Source organism: Lycorma delicatula, chromosome 1 (genome assembly GCF_047948215.1).
Source record: "Lycorma delicatula isolate Av1 chromosome 1, ASM4794821v1, whole genome shotgun sequence".
Classification (NCBI taxonomy): Eukaryota; Metazoa; Arthropoda; class Insecta; order Hemiptera; family Fulgoridae; genus Lycorma; species Lycorma delicatula.
Genome location: NC_134455.1, coordinates 286,876,953 through 286,895,791, shown reverse-complemented (window position 1 = coordinate 286,895,791; position 18,839 = coordinate 286,876,953). Strand labels below are relative to the sequence as shown.

At 30.7% G+C, this 18,839-nt stretch overlaps 1 protein-coding gene across 3 annotated transcripts in view; it reads left to right on the top strand.

Moving 5' to 3' along the window:
• The window catches only part of HtrA2 (HTRA2-related serine protease), a 53,359-nt gene extending 34,759 nt beyond the window's left edge, over positions 1 to 18,600 (top strand). The window contains exons 7-8 of one of the 3 annotated variants that reach the window (XM_075378931.1): positions 14,464 to 14,557; positions 15,889 to 18,600. In XM_075378931.1, coding sequence (XP_075235046.1) covers positions 14,464 to 14,557; positions 15,889 to 15,903 — 109 coding nt within the window. In that variant the 3' untranslated portion in view covers positions 15,904 to 18,600. Of the gene's footprint in view, positions 1 to 14,463; positions 14,804 to 15,888 lie in introns of those variants that run through there. The other 2 variants (XM_075378923.1, XM_075378917.1) reach the window with 2 other exon arrangements.
• Positions 18,601 to 18,839: the final 239 nt, after the last annotated feature.

Here is an 18,839-nt window from a genome sequence, read left to right as displayed (position 1 = left end):
TAAACATTTATCCTAGCGTTTTACTAAATTGTTTATGCCCACCTCATAGAAATCAGCTGCCTATGAAGACAACCAGTCATCAACCATTGTTTTCACTTCTTCATCGGTGTCAAGCCCCTGACTGCTAAGAAACTCCTTCAGGTAGTAGAACAATTGGTAATCACTTGGCGCAAGGTCCGAGCTATACAGTGGATGGTCTTTTTGCTCCCATCCTAGATCTGATTAACTCTAGAGTTTTAGCTGCAGAATGTGGTTGTGCATTGTTATGCAGCAACAAAATTCCAGATGACATTAGGCCATGTCGTTTATTCAGTATAGCACACTGAATTTTCATCAAGGTCTCACAATACGCAGCTGAGTTTATTGTTTTCCCTTTGGGCATAAAATTGACTAATAAGATATCATATATATCCCAAAATACAGTTGCCATAATCTTAACTTGTTGACATTGTTTGGTTTTCACTTTGACTGGAGATGTATGTCGCCATTCCATTGACTGCCACTTTGATGCTTGATTTAAGAAACCCATATCTTATCCCCTGTGACAATGTGACAAACATTCATCTCCTTCCTCACTGAAAACATAGCCATTCTCCTTTTTTGGTGTACTCCAGAAAGCTGCTTAGGAACCCATTGTAAGCACAGTTTTTTGTATAGCACTGACCTTGAAACTTGTGGGAATATCAGTGACAAAGTGAAAATCATGAAATGCCAGTATTCACAAAGTTTTGTGACAACTTTGCACACCAAATTGTGTTTACAGAAGGTCAGCCAAAAATCAAATCACAAGCCGTATTTCACAATCAGCGAGCTGCTCAATTATTTGAAACATTTCAGCTAAACAGTAAAAATCTACATAATGATGCTATGACTACAAATGTCATGTGCATTTGTACGAGGCATACCAGGAACCAGGGCACATGTGTGTTTTGACAGCTGCACAAAATTTACATAGCTACAGTCAATCGGACCTTACTTAAAAATAAAAAATAGCTCTTGTTGATCAAAAAAGACTAAAATGTGGTACCTGAATTTTTCTTGTCATGAATGTTAGTCTATTAGTCTATAGGTTGACCAAGGAGCACGTTGATTAACAATGTTATTGTGAACACAATGTGTTCATCATTCAAGAAGATCATCATATTGGTATGTGGCAGTAAGGAGAACTCTACACATATCAGTAAGCAGTGCTCACAATATTGTGAGTGAGTAGATGCTTATGAAACGTGTTGTGTATCAGGCTCAGTGGCTCATAACACCTGACCAATGGAGTACTGCATATTCATCTGTGAAGAATTGTTGTAGTACCCACCCTCTTAATAATGGAGATGGACTTCATTTGTAAAATTAAAATTCTTACTAGAGTGATGACATCAATCTGACAACATATTAATCATATTTTTCTTAAAAATGTAGAAGTCAATGGTGCAGATGACAGAGTCGGATTACTTCATTTATCACATATTAAGTTAATTATAAAAATTAAAATTGTAAATTAACTCAAAGAAATTTTTAAAATACGATTATAATTTGATTAAGTTAAAAGCTTAAGTAGGCCAAGAAATGATCAGTTTTACTCATAGTAGAGATTCCCCAAGCATGTTGGAGGAAAAACCTGACTAATACTACTTTGAAGACTATTATAAAAATAAGGCATTTTGTAAATATATTTGTCAAAATTACTAAAGAAGCGTATAAAAAAATTAAAATTTAAGAGCTTTATAATGATTTTGTGTTTTTTGACAGTCTGTATGATAGTGGTTGCTGAAATTATATTATTTAGCATTGAACATTTTACAAATGTTAACAGTTCTTATAATTTTGTCAGCATTTGTAATTATGAGTGCTTACATCAGTAAATGGTAGAATGACTAATGTTCGTGATTAAGGTGTGTAATAAGTGGTTTTGTGACCAAGATTTCTGTTATATAGCAAATTTTTATTTTTTTTGTATTGTAGTACAAGATGATTTAAAAGTGTTTGAATGAAATACATTGGCGTTTCTGCTCCCAGCACTGGTATTGATTAAACCATGTACATACAATACTTAAATGTCTTGAGCTTATTCCCTGACAATTTTAAAGTAGTTAGGGAAAATAAAAAAAATTACGAGCTAATTTGTTTATTAAATTTTTAACAAAAGTTCTGAAAAGTGTGTTTAGACGTCTGTTTGTAGCTAATCTGAATTTGGAGAGAATAAGTATGTTTATAATGGTAAACTGAATAATAGGTTCTTGATCTTATTTACAGAAATTGCTCCCTTTTTATTATTGGAGTGAGATACTATGCTAAGCCACACTTGTGTTAAATATATTTAATAGCTTGCTTATAAAAATTTCTTAACACAAGCCTGCAAAATTTGGGTTGTGGAATGTTTTGTTAACTTTTGATAATTGATTCATATGTATTTTTTAGCGCTGAATCCGAACATAACCTTCGTTTTTTTCTATCATGTCAGGATTTTTCACAAATTGCAAACTTCAAAATTTGCAAAAAGTTGAAAAATTGTGAAAATGTGATACTATTAAATAGACATAAATTGTTTTTTTTTTTTATAAAAATTAATATAATATACTCACTTTTTTGGCTTATACCATACATTCTTATTGCTAAATAGTTGAGTGATCTGAATTGGATGGAAGGGGGGTTGGGTTGAAGAGAGACGGTGGGAGAGCTTGGCCGACAGGTTGTTACAAGAAACAAGATGTAAATGTTTATTGGCAACTATCCACGCCACTCATGCACTATGCAGTTACTATCAGTGCTGTTTCAAGAGTGCTGTGAGATGTAATCACACAGCATGCAATTACCGGAGAGTCTAAAGATGACTTTCGGTAAAGCCTCACAGGGCTCAGAACGGAGGGGGGTGTGGCGACTGGTAACGTCGCAAAGTGTCTTCCCCCTATGAGGTTGGGATGTTTCAAGCTTGTGTAAATTGAGTTGTTTTCTGTCATCCATGATCAAATGTGTTTTTGTCCATGGAAAATATATTTTCAGGCCATAAAGCAAACCTTCTCTTATCAAAATGGCTTCAAGAAGCTGGAAAAATTCTGCAGATTTTTTTTGCTATATTTGTGATGAGTTAATGGTGGAAAGGGAAAAAAGAAATACAATAAGTTTCATTCAACAAGTGTACCTCATGTATTTCGGAGTGAAAATTGGAGATCAAGACAAAACTTGGGCACTCCACTATGTTTGCTACACATGTGTTGAAGGACTTAGACGGTGGTCAAAGGGTGAACAAGAAGCATTCAGATTTGGAGTTCCATTGGTATGGTGAGAGCCATGAAATCACACCAATGATTGTTACTCTTGTTGACTGGTTCACAGTTTCAATTTGAAGAATAAAAAAAGAATCATCTATCCAATTATGCCATCTGCTTTATGCCTAGTTTCTTATGGTTCAGACATACCAGTACCGATTCCACCAGAAAATTTACTTGAAATAGACGGTTCCATAAGTGATTTAAATGAAGATAACATAGAGGAGTATGAACAGGGAGATAGCTGTGCACCAGAACTTTATTCATAATCTGAACTAAATGATTTGATTTGAGACTTACATCTGACCAAAGAAAATTCAGAATTGCTTGGTTTGACTCTTAAAGAGAAGAACCTGCTAGCAGCTGGCATCTCATTTTCCTGGTTCAAGTACAGAGAAAAGGATTTTCTTTCATATTCTTCAGGTAATGGAGAATTAGTCTTCTGCACTGATGTATGTGGACTTTTGGCTCGATTTTACATTCTGTATGAAAGTACTGATTGGAGACTCCAAAGTTCATAGACTCCAAAAGAAGCCATAAAGGTGTCCTTCTTCACAATGGAAATACGTATTCATCAATATTCGTCGGACATTCTGTCCACTTAAAAGAGGGTTATGATAATTTGGAATTCATTCTTAATAAAATTAAATATGACAATCATAAGTGGATTATGTGTGGCGATTTCAAAATAATATTGATGCTCCTAGGACAGCAAGGAATATACCCAAAGTTTTCTTATTTTTTGTGTGAATGGTATAGCAGAGAAAGAGAAAATCAATTGATAAAGATTGGCCAAAAAGACCTTAAATAGAACCTGTAACCAAAAATGTGTTCCGAAAAGCTCTCATAGATCCAAATAAAGTTCTTCTTCCACCTATGCATGTCAAGTTAGGCTTGATGAAGCAGTTTGTCAAAGCCTTATCAAAAGAAAATAAATGTTTTAAATACTTAAGTGACAAATTTCCAATCTTATCAACTGCCAAAATAAAAAAGGATGTCTTTACTGGTCTTGACATTAGAAATCTTCTCAAAGATTGTAAGTTTGAGAAACAAATGAAAATTGCAGAAAAGAATGGAAATGGAAGTCTCTTGGGGAGAATTTAAAGATGTAGTAACCAAGGATCATAGTAACCAAGGTACGAATAAGAATAAGAAGGATCCGAACTTCAAATCAATCATTGAGAACATGCTGTAGAAGTACAAAAATTTAGGCTGTTCTATGAGCTTGAAGGTTCACTCCTTAAATTCACATGTGGACTATTTTCCTGAAAATCAGGGTGCTGTTAGCGAATAGATGAGTGAGAGATTTCATCAGGACAGGAAATAAATCAAGGAAAATGGACTACTATGATGATGGCAGAATATTGCTGGATGTTACACTGAGATGAACCCTATAGAGAACATAGAAGGAAAAGCGCAGAGTACAACCTGTCCAAAGAAACTTTGACACACGTAATAAAATTGTAAGTATTTTACATACTTTGTCATTAAGGGTGAGTGAAAAAAGGAAGCAGTTTCCAAAGGCGTATCTCATAAAAATTAATTAAATAAATAAAAATAAATTAATTTGAAAATGCATTATATTAGAAATTAGGTTTATTTTATAGAAATTAAGAGGTCAATGACCCCTAATTTTTCAGCTCAACATTTTAATTTGTAGTTTTTACTTTAGATGATAGATTTCATATCTCAACACAAATATGCATTAAAATAAAATTATATAGATATTGTAATTGTTATTAGAAAAATCTCAGTAAAATACCATAAATTGAATCTGTTTACTTATCAACAGTAGCAATACCATAAAAAAATTCAGTAATGAAATAAAATGGAACAAATAAATGGAAAAGTGATCAGGGAGTAAATTAAGAACCCCTTGTGTTGTAGATATTGCAAGGTGAGATAAGACTCACACGAAAAATTTAGTTGAAGTAAATAATTAAGCATTTAAGTTTAATAAAGATTTAATTAACACAAAAAGACTTATTAAAATCATTGTATATAAGTTTAGTGTATAAAGTCTGGGTTCATAACATTTAAGCTACGGAGAACAACTGCATGCTTGCACTACTGGGCCTCCCTTGAAGACATAGACTTCAATCCTCAGGTAGAAAACAGACTTTCAGCAAAGTTTTGCACAGTCCCTTGGAAGTTCATATGGTGGCTACTTGAGGTATACCATCAGCATCGCAGTGAATTTCTTCTATACGTCCCATAATCCAGTGCAGTGGAGGCCTGAAATCTTCCTTGATGATCATAATGACCAATAATCGTTAATGACCAATAATTGTTAAGAATTTTAAACCTTCGGAGGTTTAAAATTCTTCTGCCATTTTTTACACTCTTGTAATGTAGATAAGTATTTGTTAAAAGCATCGCCAAAAGTTTTGATTAGGTTTTTGAATCTTTGCCAGTAGTCTAGTCTATTAATATTTATGTTAGTCATGTCAGGAACAGGAAATGAAGTGAGTTGTTGACCAGTGATAAAGTGAGCAAGAGTGAGTGGGTTGAGATCATTGGGATCTGTGGATAGGGCTTTCAGTGAGTTTACACAGACTTCAGTTTTTACAAAAAAGTGTTTCTAATTCATCATACATTATAATTTGTTTTCCTAACACTCGCTGAAGGTGATTTTTAACCGATTTTACCCTGGCCTCCCAAAGACCACCAAAATGTGGTGACCTCAGAGATATGAAATATCAAGTAATTCGGCTGAAGCGCAGTGTTTGTGAAATTGCTATTGATGATTGTCAGATAATAAAAGATTTTTGAGTTCTAACAGTTCATTTTTGGCACCAATGAAATTCATAGCATTGTCAGAAAAAATGTTTCTTACGGCACCATGGCATGCAAGCAAATGTTGAAGAGCTTCTAAAAACTTCTTCGTTGTTAAATCAGAAACTAATTCAATATGTATAGCTTTACTTGTCGTGCATATAAATAATGCTGCGTAAGCCGTGGCATTGGTGTAGTGACATTTTTCGGTAATAAAATGGTTCACAAAAATCAACTCTGCAGTTTTGAAATGGATGTGATGGTTGAACTCTGTCGTAAGTCTCCCATAAAATGTTGAATTGGCTCTGGAGAAACTCGAAAGCATTTAAAACTGTGTCTCACGGTCGAACGTGCTAAGATTTTTCTGTTAAAGAGGCCAGTATTTAGTTCTTATTGTCAAAAGAAGAGCTTGTGGTCCAGCATGTAAGGTATTTGATGTGTGTTTCAATAAATATTAGTTTAGTGACAATATGATCATAAGGAAGTAGAATGGGATTTTTGTAATTCGAGTCAATTAGAGCATATTTTAATGTTCCTCCTACACGCAGAATATCATAATATCAATGAATGGATTTAAAGATTTGATTTTATTGGTCACTACGTTGCCACTTTGAATATTCTTAAAATCTTCAGCAAATGCCCTTTGTGCATGTTTAATCCACACTAATTCAGCTTTTCTTAAATCCTTAGCATTGAGATGGCCAATTATTCTGAATTTAGAATTTTTGCAATTGTGTATAAAGTGGTGACATAAAGCAGTGATGTGTAAAAGTTTAGACCAAGATAAAAATTTTTCAAATAAATTGGGAGTTTGCATAGTTGTTACTGTTGCAAGAACATTCTTTTTTCGTTCTTCTAATTCTGGATTGATTGAAATTGTCTGAAGAGCCTCTGGCCAGTCATCTTTCGTTTCGGTCAATCAGTGTGGTCCATGCCATCACAGTGAAGAAGTGATAAGTATTTCTGGCTTTGTAGACCTTGATATTAAATCCGCAGGATTAGAGCGCACATGTTTCCAAACACTCATTAATTAGCTCGTGAATTTGAGCTACCCTGTTGCTAACAAATGTCTGCCAAGTATTGCCGGTGAATTTAACCAATATAGTACTATAGTTGAATCTGTCCAAAGTATGATGGAATGAATGTTTAAATTAAGAGAGTATCAAAGTTTCTAAAACAATTGAGCTTGTAGGAGAGCCTGTCTTCTTCCATCTTCTTCTTTTTTTTGGTCTTCTCCAAGTGGTGATCGACGATGAATTAAAAATTCACTCTTGTGCGCGCTCTTTTATTGGAGCCTGAGAGTGGTGGAGGCCACAGCACTGCTATGGTGAAAGAACTGCACGGTCATCCAGCCATGTGCGAGGCAGGAGTTTTGCTTGTACCAGTGTGTATGTATACTGTGTTCCTGCTGACATCTGAGCAGCTACCATTGCCGTTTGCCAATATAAGGTTAGGCATATATGTGGTAACAGTTTTTAATTAATTTTCTGAATTTAGCTCTTAATTATGTTCATATTACCTGTTGTCATTCTCATAAATTGTTTTAAAAATTACAACACTATGCTCTAAGTGTTTTGGGATATCATGATCTTCAATATGCGAGGGTTATTTTTTTTCAAGGTCCGATCAGTTATGAAATTAAAACCACAGTGAAAATAAAAAATTTTCTATTTGTAACTAGTACTTACATAGTTACGCTATTTCCCTACATAGTCGCCACTCTGATTTAGACATTTGTCGTAGCATGGTACCAATTTTCCAATACCCTCGTCATAGAACGGAGCCACCTGTGTTTTCAGCCATGTTTCTATGCTGGTCTGCAGCTCGGTGTGCCAAAATGTTGCCCTCCTAGCCAGCGTTTCATGTGAGCAAAGAGGTGAAAATCAGATGGAGCCAAGTCCAGGTTGTATGGTGGGTGATCAAACACTTCCCAACGAAAACGCTGCAGGAGCTTCTTTGTTACAGCTGCAGTGTGCGGCCAAGCATTGTGATGGAGAAAGACAATGCCTGATGACAACATTCCTCTACGCTTATTCTGAATTGCCCTTCATAGACGTTGAAGAGTCACACAGAATGAGGCTGCAGTGATGGTTGTGCCACGTACCATGAATTCCACCAAGAGAACTCCATTCCGGAGTTGACACTCGCTTCATGCCTTGACCGCCTGCATCATGAACATTTGTACGTCCTGCTTTAAAGTTCCTGCACCATTGTCGCATTTTGCTGTCACTCATTGAAGTTTCACCGTACACATTACTTATTCATCGATGAATTTCAGCTGCATTACACCCTCAGCCTGAAGAAATTGAATTACCACACGCACTTCACACTTGGCAGGAGATGCTATTGTTTGTAGACGTGTTTACTTGCTAGCTGCGTGTTCAGAACTAAATGAGGTGACGTGACGTGATTGAAGGCCAAACTAGAGACGCTGCACAACACATATGCGCAAAGGTTCTTATGATTTTTGCGCAGGTTTTTATTTCGCAACCAACGAACCTTGAAAAAAAATAACCCTAGTGTATAACCTGCTGGGTTGGTAATATGGTTAAACTCAATCACAAAATCAGCTGATTTTTGAAGTTATAAGTTCTAAGGTTTCAGTCCTTGTAAAGGCAGTAGCTTTTATATGGATTTGAATGCTAGACTGTGGATACCATTGTTCTTTGGTGGTTGGATTTCAATTAACCACACATTTCAGGACTGGTTGGCCTGAATCTGTTCCAGACTGCACATTACCGGTACATATACAATTACACTCAAGACTGCATTGATGCCTTGGCATTTCTGCAGAGTACTGTAAACATCATGCCAACATCAAGTTACTCTGTAACCTGTAATACATAAATAAAATAAATAAATATGCTAAGTGTTCAGGAGATGCCTCCTTAAATTTACAGCACATTCCTCAGATTAAAATAATAAAAAAACTTTGTATAAATACAGGAAGTTTTTGAGTTCTCACACTTTCATCACATCGAACATTCATCTTATAAAATAGTAGCATGAGCAAATAGTAAAAAAATTAAATACAGTAATTAATAATAATAAAATTATTACAAAAGATTTATAACAAAGCAGGTATGTATAGAATTAATGCTTAGTTTTTGAGTTACAAAACATCTTCCCTTGAAGTAAAGAAGTCAAGAAATAAAAAACTGAGAATGTAAAAATGAATTTTCATTGATATTCTTCAGCCTAAATTTTTGTGAGTTTCTCTATTAACATCACTATTTTCAATTTATTTGTTTTCAAGAAAACTTTGAACAATGTCTTTGAATTTTTTTGATGCTGTTAGTTTTGTAGGATTTAATTTCTTTTATAATATACTAGCTCTCTGTAGCAGCTTTGCCTGTGCTATATGGTTACTTAATTTCCTGTAGCAGTTAATCTTTTTATTTTATGTTTTTAAGTCAAGTAACCGGAGGCAGGTGCAGCCAGTCACACATACACTAACTGTGGCAAGCCCAGATCTACTGAATATCTCATTTATTATAGCCGAGATTGAAACTCAGAATTTCAAAACAATCTAGAAATTGGTTTTTAGATATTCACAGCACAGTTCAAACCCAGTTCACACAATGATAGACACTCGTAGCTCACAATTCATTAAAGTTTGTGCTTCAACCTGCAAATCTGTACTACTAAATTTTTTTTTCGAGATGAAATATTTAAAAACCTCAATTATGTCAAGAAACGTGGATAAAAATTTGATAGCAATTATTCAAGTAGTTTTTTGTTTATCCTGAACAAACAAAAACCCTCTTCCTCTTTATATAATAGTATATATAATAAATATTTATATGACTGTCCCATTAGCGTAAAACAACAGTATTTTTTAAAACCACCCCATTGACCAAGAAGAAGCACAATAATATATGGGTCACTATAGATTTGCCATAATTGTTCATCTTACTTAGTATCTTTCAAAATTAATGGATTTCCTATATTTCCTTCATTCTTATTGCCTGAGCTACCAATATGAATGAAAGTTTACTTGAATTATACAACAATGCTGCCTTTAATGTTTGTTTTAATGAGACTATAAATAAATGCCAATCATCAGCATCCACATCAAAAAAATATATTAAAAAGCACAACTTTGATATTACAGCTGTATCTAAGAAATTTCCCGTTGACTTGAGAAATGCTAAAGATAAAAATTCATCTGAAGAACAGGCATTTAAAAATTGATTTGTAGACAATAATTGCAATTTAGTATATGTAAGACTAACTAAATAAAAAGGTTGATTTAGAATAAAGGAGCATCTGGCTTGTTATAAATATAGGGTATTAGAGAAATCAGTTTTCAAACTTAAATTTAAATTTTGATTATGGGAGGAATATTTTTTTGATTGGTTTAAGGTTCATGATGCTATCTCTATCCTTCAGATATTACGTGTATTTTACTTATATTCATTCTATGTAAGAAGCATGTGTTAAGTCTTTGAGGTGTTTGTATAAAGATTGTTGTAGTCTATACAAGTGGTTTCTGGATTTAGATGTTTTAAGCAAAATGTTTATTTCCAAAATGATAGCAGTTATTTATATTTTTTATTCTCTTATTCTAAAAATATTTTTAAAAGTAGTAGTTTTATATTCTTTTATTACTACTGTTTGTCAATTACAATGTTTTATATACTATTTTTTATTTTTCTCATTTATTTATATAACTTTTTTTCTTAAATATTCTACTTCCTTAGTGTGATGATTGTTTAGACATCAAAATAGATATATAATTTTAGATTTTGAGTAAATTTTACTGAATGAGTTTTGAATATTTCTTGTTTTCCAATTTATTTCAACTGTTTAGCCCTAGCTATAGTAGCTCCTAGTTTGTACAAACAATAAAGACAAAGAATTCTGATTTTTTCAATAAAATTTCAACCTTGAATTTCATCCCTTAGATACTATTCTCTAATGCAATTGCTGCTTTTTGACAATATTTATTATATTATTTTTAAATCATGATTTTATTCTATAAGCAACTTTCCATTCTCATTAAAGCCATTGAACATTCTTTAGTCTAATTGTTTTGTCCATATTACCTTGTCCATATTTGTGTTTAATTTTCAGCTACTATTATAGTGTCATATTTTGAAATGCTTTGGTTATCACATTCTATGTATATATTACATATGAAAAAATCTAATTTGGACAACATGACTTTCTTGTATGCCTATTAAATTACATTTACACATTTAAAAAAAATGAAAAGTATATAAAATTTTTTTCATTAAAAACTTCTCATATTTTTTTTGTTGTTATTATTGAATTATTATTCATCGTAAAAAGCTTTTTACAATGAGAGGTTAATAATTATTAATAAATCAATATACTTAAATTAAAAAAAAAAAAAAGTAGATGAAATCTGATTCAAACCGATGTACCCCTTCCCCTAAGATACAAATATTTCATTAAGATTTTACTTGACTGTAACTTTGGAACCAGTGAAAATAAGAACCACCATATATCGTTGTAAAGCTATCAATGAGGGCTTATTACTGCAGTTAAGAAAAAGTCCAAAATCAATTTTTTTTTTGGATTTTGGGCTTTTTTGGACACTTTTGGTTATATTGATAGCAATCAAAAGGGATGGTGCACAACTAGATGTTACAATGGTCCTAATCCAAAATTTCAACATCCTATGGGTAATCATTTTTTAAGTTATGCAAGATACATATGTATATACGTACGTATGTACAGACATCACACAGAAACTAGTCAAAATGGATTCAGGGATGGTCAAAATGGATATTTCCTTGAAATCTGAAAACCGAAATTTCTCACAATTACAATACTTCCTTTACTTCGTACAAGGAAGTAAAAATGTAACATTAAGATATGCATCTGCATGTAAAAATTTTTCTGATTAAAATGTGCCTTTTTATTTTCAAATGAGAATTAAAGCTAATATAATACAAACCAAAAAGAGAACAGAATTCTATTTGTAATACTATATGAAAATATCCTAGAGTTATTGAGTAATCAAAATTTGTTTGAACTGAATTTTAGTTGTTATTGCAATTTAAACTTACTACTTCAATTTGAAATACATACTTCAAATAAGACTGTACCCAAGTATATTGCAATTTATTAAATTAAAAATTATTAATTTATTATTTAATTTATTAAATTAAAAAAAGTCTTCAACGAGTTTGAAGACTGTTATTATTTGTAACACTGATCAACAATGATTTTGTTACATGGTCAATATTCGCTGAATATTTTGTATTTTTTGATTCTGATTCTGAATATAAAGTCAGAATTTCCCTGTTGGCCTCAGATTTTTTTTGTATCTGCCTTTCCTATTTTCCAGCAAGTACATCTGCATGAAGAATGCAAGTACAACATATTTTTTATTGTAGCTATTAAGTTGCAAAATAAACTATAATTTATTTAAGTTGATAAATAGCCATGAAAAATAAGTATTATTATAATTTACATAGTAATTAAAACAATTTCAAATGATACACACGTGATTCATCATATTTTTATAAAATGTTATCACATTCACCCATTATGCAGCTTATATGATTTTTGTTTTGATGAAAACAGTTCACAAAACAGTTTTTGTATGAGTTTTGTTTTGGTGGTGGCTGGATGTAATACTGTAAACAGTAAATAGTGTACTGTGCTGGCTAAAAGACTCTTAACAACAGTCAAGTGTGTGTAACATTTAGTGGTTCAGCTACTTTTTCTATGAATTTGTGGTTTGATTTTTCCCTGTAAAGTCAGTGTGTATTAATATATTTAAAATTTTGTAGTATGTGTTTATGAATGTATTACAGTGAACCTTTTAATAAGAATGCAATGCAGTTGCATCAACCATCAGTGTAACAGAAATTGTTGCAACAATTTCTGTTACACTTGCGGTGAGATAACAACATTAATGTCTCAGTGGAGAAATATAACTACATTTATAAAAAAAAAAATTATATGATTTATATATATATATATATATATATCTTGGATGTAAATTAGGTGATGATCTCGTACATGATCTAAATTTATCCAAGAATCAAGCAGACATTTTTGCATCATGTCTTAAAAGGATGGAATCTTTTATAACACAGTATTAAAATAAGTACTTTATGTGACAGGTTGTGTGAATTTGAATGCTTCTTCTTCCAGTATGAGAACTTAATTTACAGTAAAGATGTTAAATTTTTACTAGAAGCTTTGGGACATATACACATCTGGATGAATGGCATTGTTTTATAGACTCTTCAAAGCATAGTTTGAAAGCAGTCCTTCACGTGGGATATAATATCCAATCAGTTCCTGTAGCTCATCAGTATTAAAAACATTTGTAACATATTTGTGGACCTGAAAGTGACAGCACTGGTACTTGGTTTTTCAACTCAACTTTACTAAATTTTGCTTCTTGTGCAAGTGCAACAGTGAGATAGGAAAAATCATTATGTTAAAAAAGAGTGTCCAAAAATAAAAAAAATATTATGGGATAAAAGAACATTGTGAATCTAGCAGTAGTAAATCCTGAAAAACTTTACCTTCTGCCACTACACACACATTAAGCTAGATTTAATGAAAAATGTCATTAAAGCAATGGATCATAATGGGACTGGATTTCACTTTCTAAAACACAAGTTCCTTAATATAAGATGATAAGATAAAGGAAAGTATATGTGTTGGCCCACAAATAAGAAAAGTAATGAATGATGTAAAATTTAAAGACAGTGATGTTGCTGCTAGAAATCTTTTAAAAATATTGTAAATAATTTCCCTAGAAATCATAACGTAATAACTACAAAGAATTAAAAAGGTTGGAAATAACATCCTTGGAAATCATAGGGCAGATAACTACTAAGAAGTTATAACTAAGCTTCTTAAAATCTATAAAGCTCTTTTCTGTAATATGTTACTAAAGATCTACTTCTTAGAATCTCATCTGGTGTTTTTCCTTACCAACCTAGGAACTGTGAATTTCAAACGTGGAGAGCGCTTTCACCTAGAAATATCCACCGTGGAAACATGCTACTATGGAAAATAGAATCCAAAAATGCTGGCTGATTACTGCTGGAATCTCAAGACTGATGTACTTACAGCAAACTTCATCAAAAAATCAAAAAGAAGCAGATTTTAGGCTTGTAGAAATTGCACACATAATATTGTTATACTACTGCCACAATGCATTTTTCTTACAATAAAAAATGCTAATTACAACAACAAAAAAAACTGTGTCTGATAGATAGAAATCACTGACATCTTTGAAATCAGCATCAAAAAATATTATTAGACTCAGCTATTAACACTTATAACAAACAACAAATGAAATTTTGTTGTCCAGTGTAATCAAAGATTGTTAAAAATTATTTATAATTTGAATATTTTTTTATTTTAGTCACTATTAAATTTATACCCTTTGAAACTGTATGCATGATTTTAATTTTTTTTTTTTCAGAGGAGGTTTACAACCAGGTGACATTGTGACACATATTAATGATACACCTATTCAAAATGCAAATTCAGTTTATCAGTTATTGGAAAATAATTCTGTGAGTGTTCTGAACATGACTGTAGTTCGAGGATATAAACGATTACATTTATCAATAACACCTGAAGAAATAAATTAAAAATCAAATATCTTTTTGTTTGAGTTATTTTTTTAGAAGATGCAGGTCTGTTGTTGTTTGTTATAACTTGATATAAGCTGTCAAAAACAAAAAAAAGAACATAATTATATGTAATACTCAAAAATCTGTTTTGTTATTTATTTATTTATTTATTAGTTCATGGTGTTAGTACCCACAAATAATGAATTACACTTCACTGAGTAATTTTATTTTTTCAATTTATTCTTGAATTATATATATTCAGTTCTTTGATTTTCATTGTAAAGCCTTCATTTGCTGTTTATGTAGCTTCCCCATATTAATTTCATAAAATTTGTTAGCAATTCATTCCAGTAAGTGTTAGTAATTTTTAGTAATTATGTTATTGCAGTCATTTAATTGGGTTTCATGCTAAGTTTATTTATGATTCTCTCATGACTTTTCATTATAGAAGTTTGTTGCAGATATTTCATTATTTCAATAAATTTGGTATAATATATTAACTTTACTTAATTATTTTTTGAAAGACTTATGAAGATGTACTGTATTCAATACATTATTTTATTTCTAGTTATATTAAATAAATATTGATTATATTCAATTGAAGTACAGATGATCTATCCATATTTCATACCTCCTAACTCATTTGACCAGTTAAGAAAAAAAGAAAATGTTTGTTTTGATTCATGATGTTCATAATCTACTTTTTTCTTTTTTTTTTCTAAAATCGTTCGGGTCTCTTATAAGAAATGGTAGGTGGAATTGTGTTAGTTTTTTCTAAATAAATGATAGATAAAAGTTTAATTCAGATGTAAATGTTTGGTCATTTCACTTTATTGCATGCTGGTGTTTGAATTGAACCTTGAGATAACATGAAACCTTGAACATTTAACCAAACTGAAGTGAACTTTGTGTATTAATCACACTTAATAAAAATGTAATCAATTTACTTTATCTTTTATAAAAAAATAAACTACAAGAATTAAAATAAATAGATATGATAATAATAAACTTATTTTTGTTAAAAATTTAATTAGGTAATTTGGAACTAATATAATACCCCAAATGTATGAAAAGAAACTGAAATGTAAGAAATAAAAACTGAAGTATTATCAGTTTAATTATATTAGTATGCCATGTTTATTGTATGATTATGAATTATATATATTATGTTATGCTGTTACTTGAAAATGATTTCTTTATGAACTTAAAATAATTTATATAATTCTTTCTCTCTTGAACTTCATCTAAACACTAATTTGAAATTGTTACAGATTCCTACAGGATAACCTTCTGTTTCATTGTTAGAGGAAGTTGAGCACACTAAATTTTTGGGTATCATGATTCGCAAAAACTTAAATTGGTCTGCAGATGTTGATGTCTAAATTAACCTCTGTTTTCTAAATGAAAAATTTTACTTAAGTTGATTTTAACAAATAGATCAGTAAACCGTAAAAGAAGATAAGAGGATGGTATTAGTTTCTTGTAAATAGATTTCTGTATCAATTACTCCTTACTTAAATTATTACATATGATTTATTCTTTAGTAATATTCCTTATTTTCAGAAATAAACCACAAGAACAAGCATGGCTCTTTGGTTTCATTAAAACTAGTTTATCTTTTCTTTCAGGCCTTTGTCTGAAGTTGCCACCCTTTTTTCATGTAACTACTTATATCTTGTCTAATGGAGACAATATACGATTTCACTAATTTTAGTTGGTGTGTAGATTTAAGATAGATCAGCATTTGTAAGACATCATCAACATATGCATCCTCATTTTTCATCAATAAGTAGTGTGAAGGAATGAATTTTTCATTAGAAATTTTATAAAATAAATGACAAATCTAGAGAATATATGCAACAGTTTGTAATAATTATATTTACCATAGTCAAGAGTAAGATGGTAAACTGCTTCCCTTTACCATCTGATAATTTCAAAAACCATTGTTTCAAAGCAACAATCAGATTCTCTTTTATTGATATTAAAGTAAGTTTATAAACTCTGTAATTTCTGTTTAACACAAAATGTTTTAAAACTTTTTTTTTCAAATTAACTAATTCTGTAACCACTTTCTAAATTAAGCTACAGTCAATTTTTCAGAACTTCTAAATTTATAACAGGAAAATGTTCTTTTATTACAGTTTAATTAGTTCTTTTTAGTTAGTCCTATGAATCCTATATTGCAATTATTGGCCTTATAAATCAATTATGTCCTTAGGTTTGGCTTTGTTTAGCATTATTGAAGATCTAGAGACCAATTTCCTACATTTAGTTCTAGTAAAGTTAACATAAGATTTTAAAGATATTTTTATCCTTAGTAGTGTTTGTAGTAAAAATTAATTTTTCCTTGTAAAGCTTCCAACTACACTGTTTCCTCTGAAAATTATTTTATTGAAACTAAATACATAGGATTTAATGAATCATTTGTGATATATGTTTAATAAAAGTGATTTTATTATCTTTAACAATTAATCTGAAAGTTTTATGATTTGGTCAATTTTTTTTTAAATTGTGAATTTGATGAGAAATATGAACAGCAGCAAAATTATCTAGTTTTCCCAACCAAACCCATGTAAAATAATGTTCTACCAATTTATTTATAAAAATTTTTAATGAGTTGTAAAGCAGTTTATTAAATGTACAAACCTGTTATGTTAACATTATATACTCTACACTTTTTTACATGGATCAACAGGTTAGATGATCAACCAATGTTTCAAAATCTCTTATCATTTCCTTGATTACAATTTCAAGTTAATACAGTAATCACAAAAAAAATGTCACCAAACTATAAAAGCTCACCTTTTTGAATTATTATTAGGTTGGTTGCAATTGATGTTAAAAATTAGTGTTTAATGTAATTTATTAAATTCTTTTAATAGCTATTCTGCTAAGTGGTAGATTGGAGCATTTATTCTGAAAATGATTGGTATTTTAATTTTAACTTTAAAACATACTCTCCTATCTCTGTCAATTTTGTGAACCCTGTAATTCTAATCAATTTTATCCAAAATCATAACTAATTATTATATCATTTGTCTTATCAGCTATTAAATAAGATATATATTTCTCTTTAGTTCAGTAATTACTTCATTTTTTCAATTCTTGTGGTTTAGTTTAAAATACAAGTTTATTTTACTTCAGATTTTATAACCGTTTGACTCCAGCCTTTTATGTTTCATATGTGTTAAGGAGTATCAAGTGGTTTTAATACCCACCCAAGTTCCCTGAAGCATGTCTTAAAATTGGTTAAGCTAAACTTCAAACCTTCAGTTTGTAAATCTCATTGTAAATATATTATTTTATTGAAATTTATAACAGATAGATGTGAACCAATTTTTCATTGAATTAAAACCATTTTTCGTGTTGAGAGTTATTTCACGTCTCTTCTTGTGATATTTATGAATCTCTACGTCTTTTGAATCCAAGTAAGTTTAGACTGAAACTTACAGCTGTGAAATATTTTTAAATATACATATGGTTTTCCTAGGTGCAGAGTTTAAGTCATAGATTTTGGGCTAGAAGCTAAACATCACCTGCAACTAATGAAACTGGTCACAAATTTAGTTTATTAAAAACCAATGTTTTAAAAATGTCTAAAATAAATAGTAATTAAGAGTTAGAAAACTTATTTTATTAATAATTTATCAATGTTGGAAAAAATTCATGGTTGAATAACAATAGGGGCCAAGAGCTAAATGTGAAAATGTAAAACAAATGATTCTTTTTGAACAGCCATCATAACTTATTAACACAGATTATATAATAATTTAACTGGATAATAAAGATATGCATTGATGTTTTGTAAATGGTTAGTGCATTTTAACGTGATTTTATGCCCATCTCTGCAATTTCCTTTTTCTTTAGACAATAGAAAATCAATTATCCACTCTATCACAGGATATATCTTAATAGTCAATTATTTGTGTAACATAAGGTACTTTATGTATATTTTACCTTTACTGTTTACAAATAGAGAGTAATTTTTGTAATGTCATTTATTGTATGCAAAGATTATTGTTGGTGATTTCACAATTAAAAAAATGAAAGGTTGAGCATTTTCTTTAAATAAAAACTCATAAGCTCTTGAATATTATTATTGATAATGGTTAAATCTAAATCATAAGGAATGACATTAGCTTTATTCAATAAATAATGTAGCACAGCATAATTCCATGGAAAAGATAGTTAATATTTAGAATGATAATCATATCACAAAATG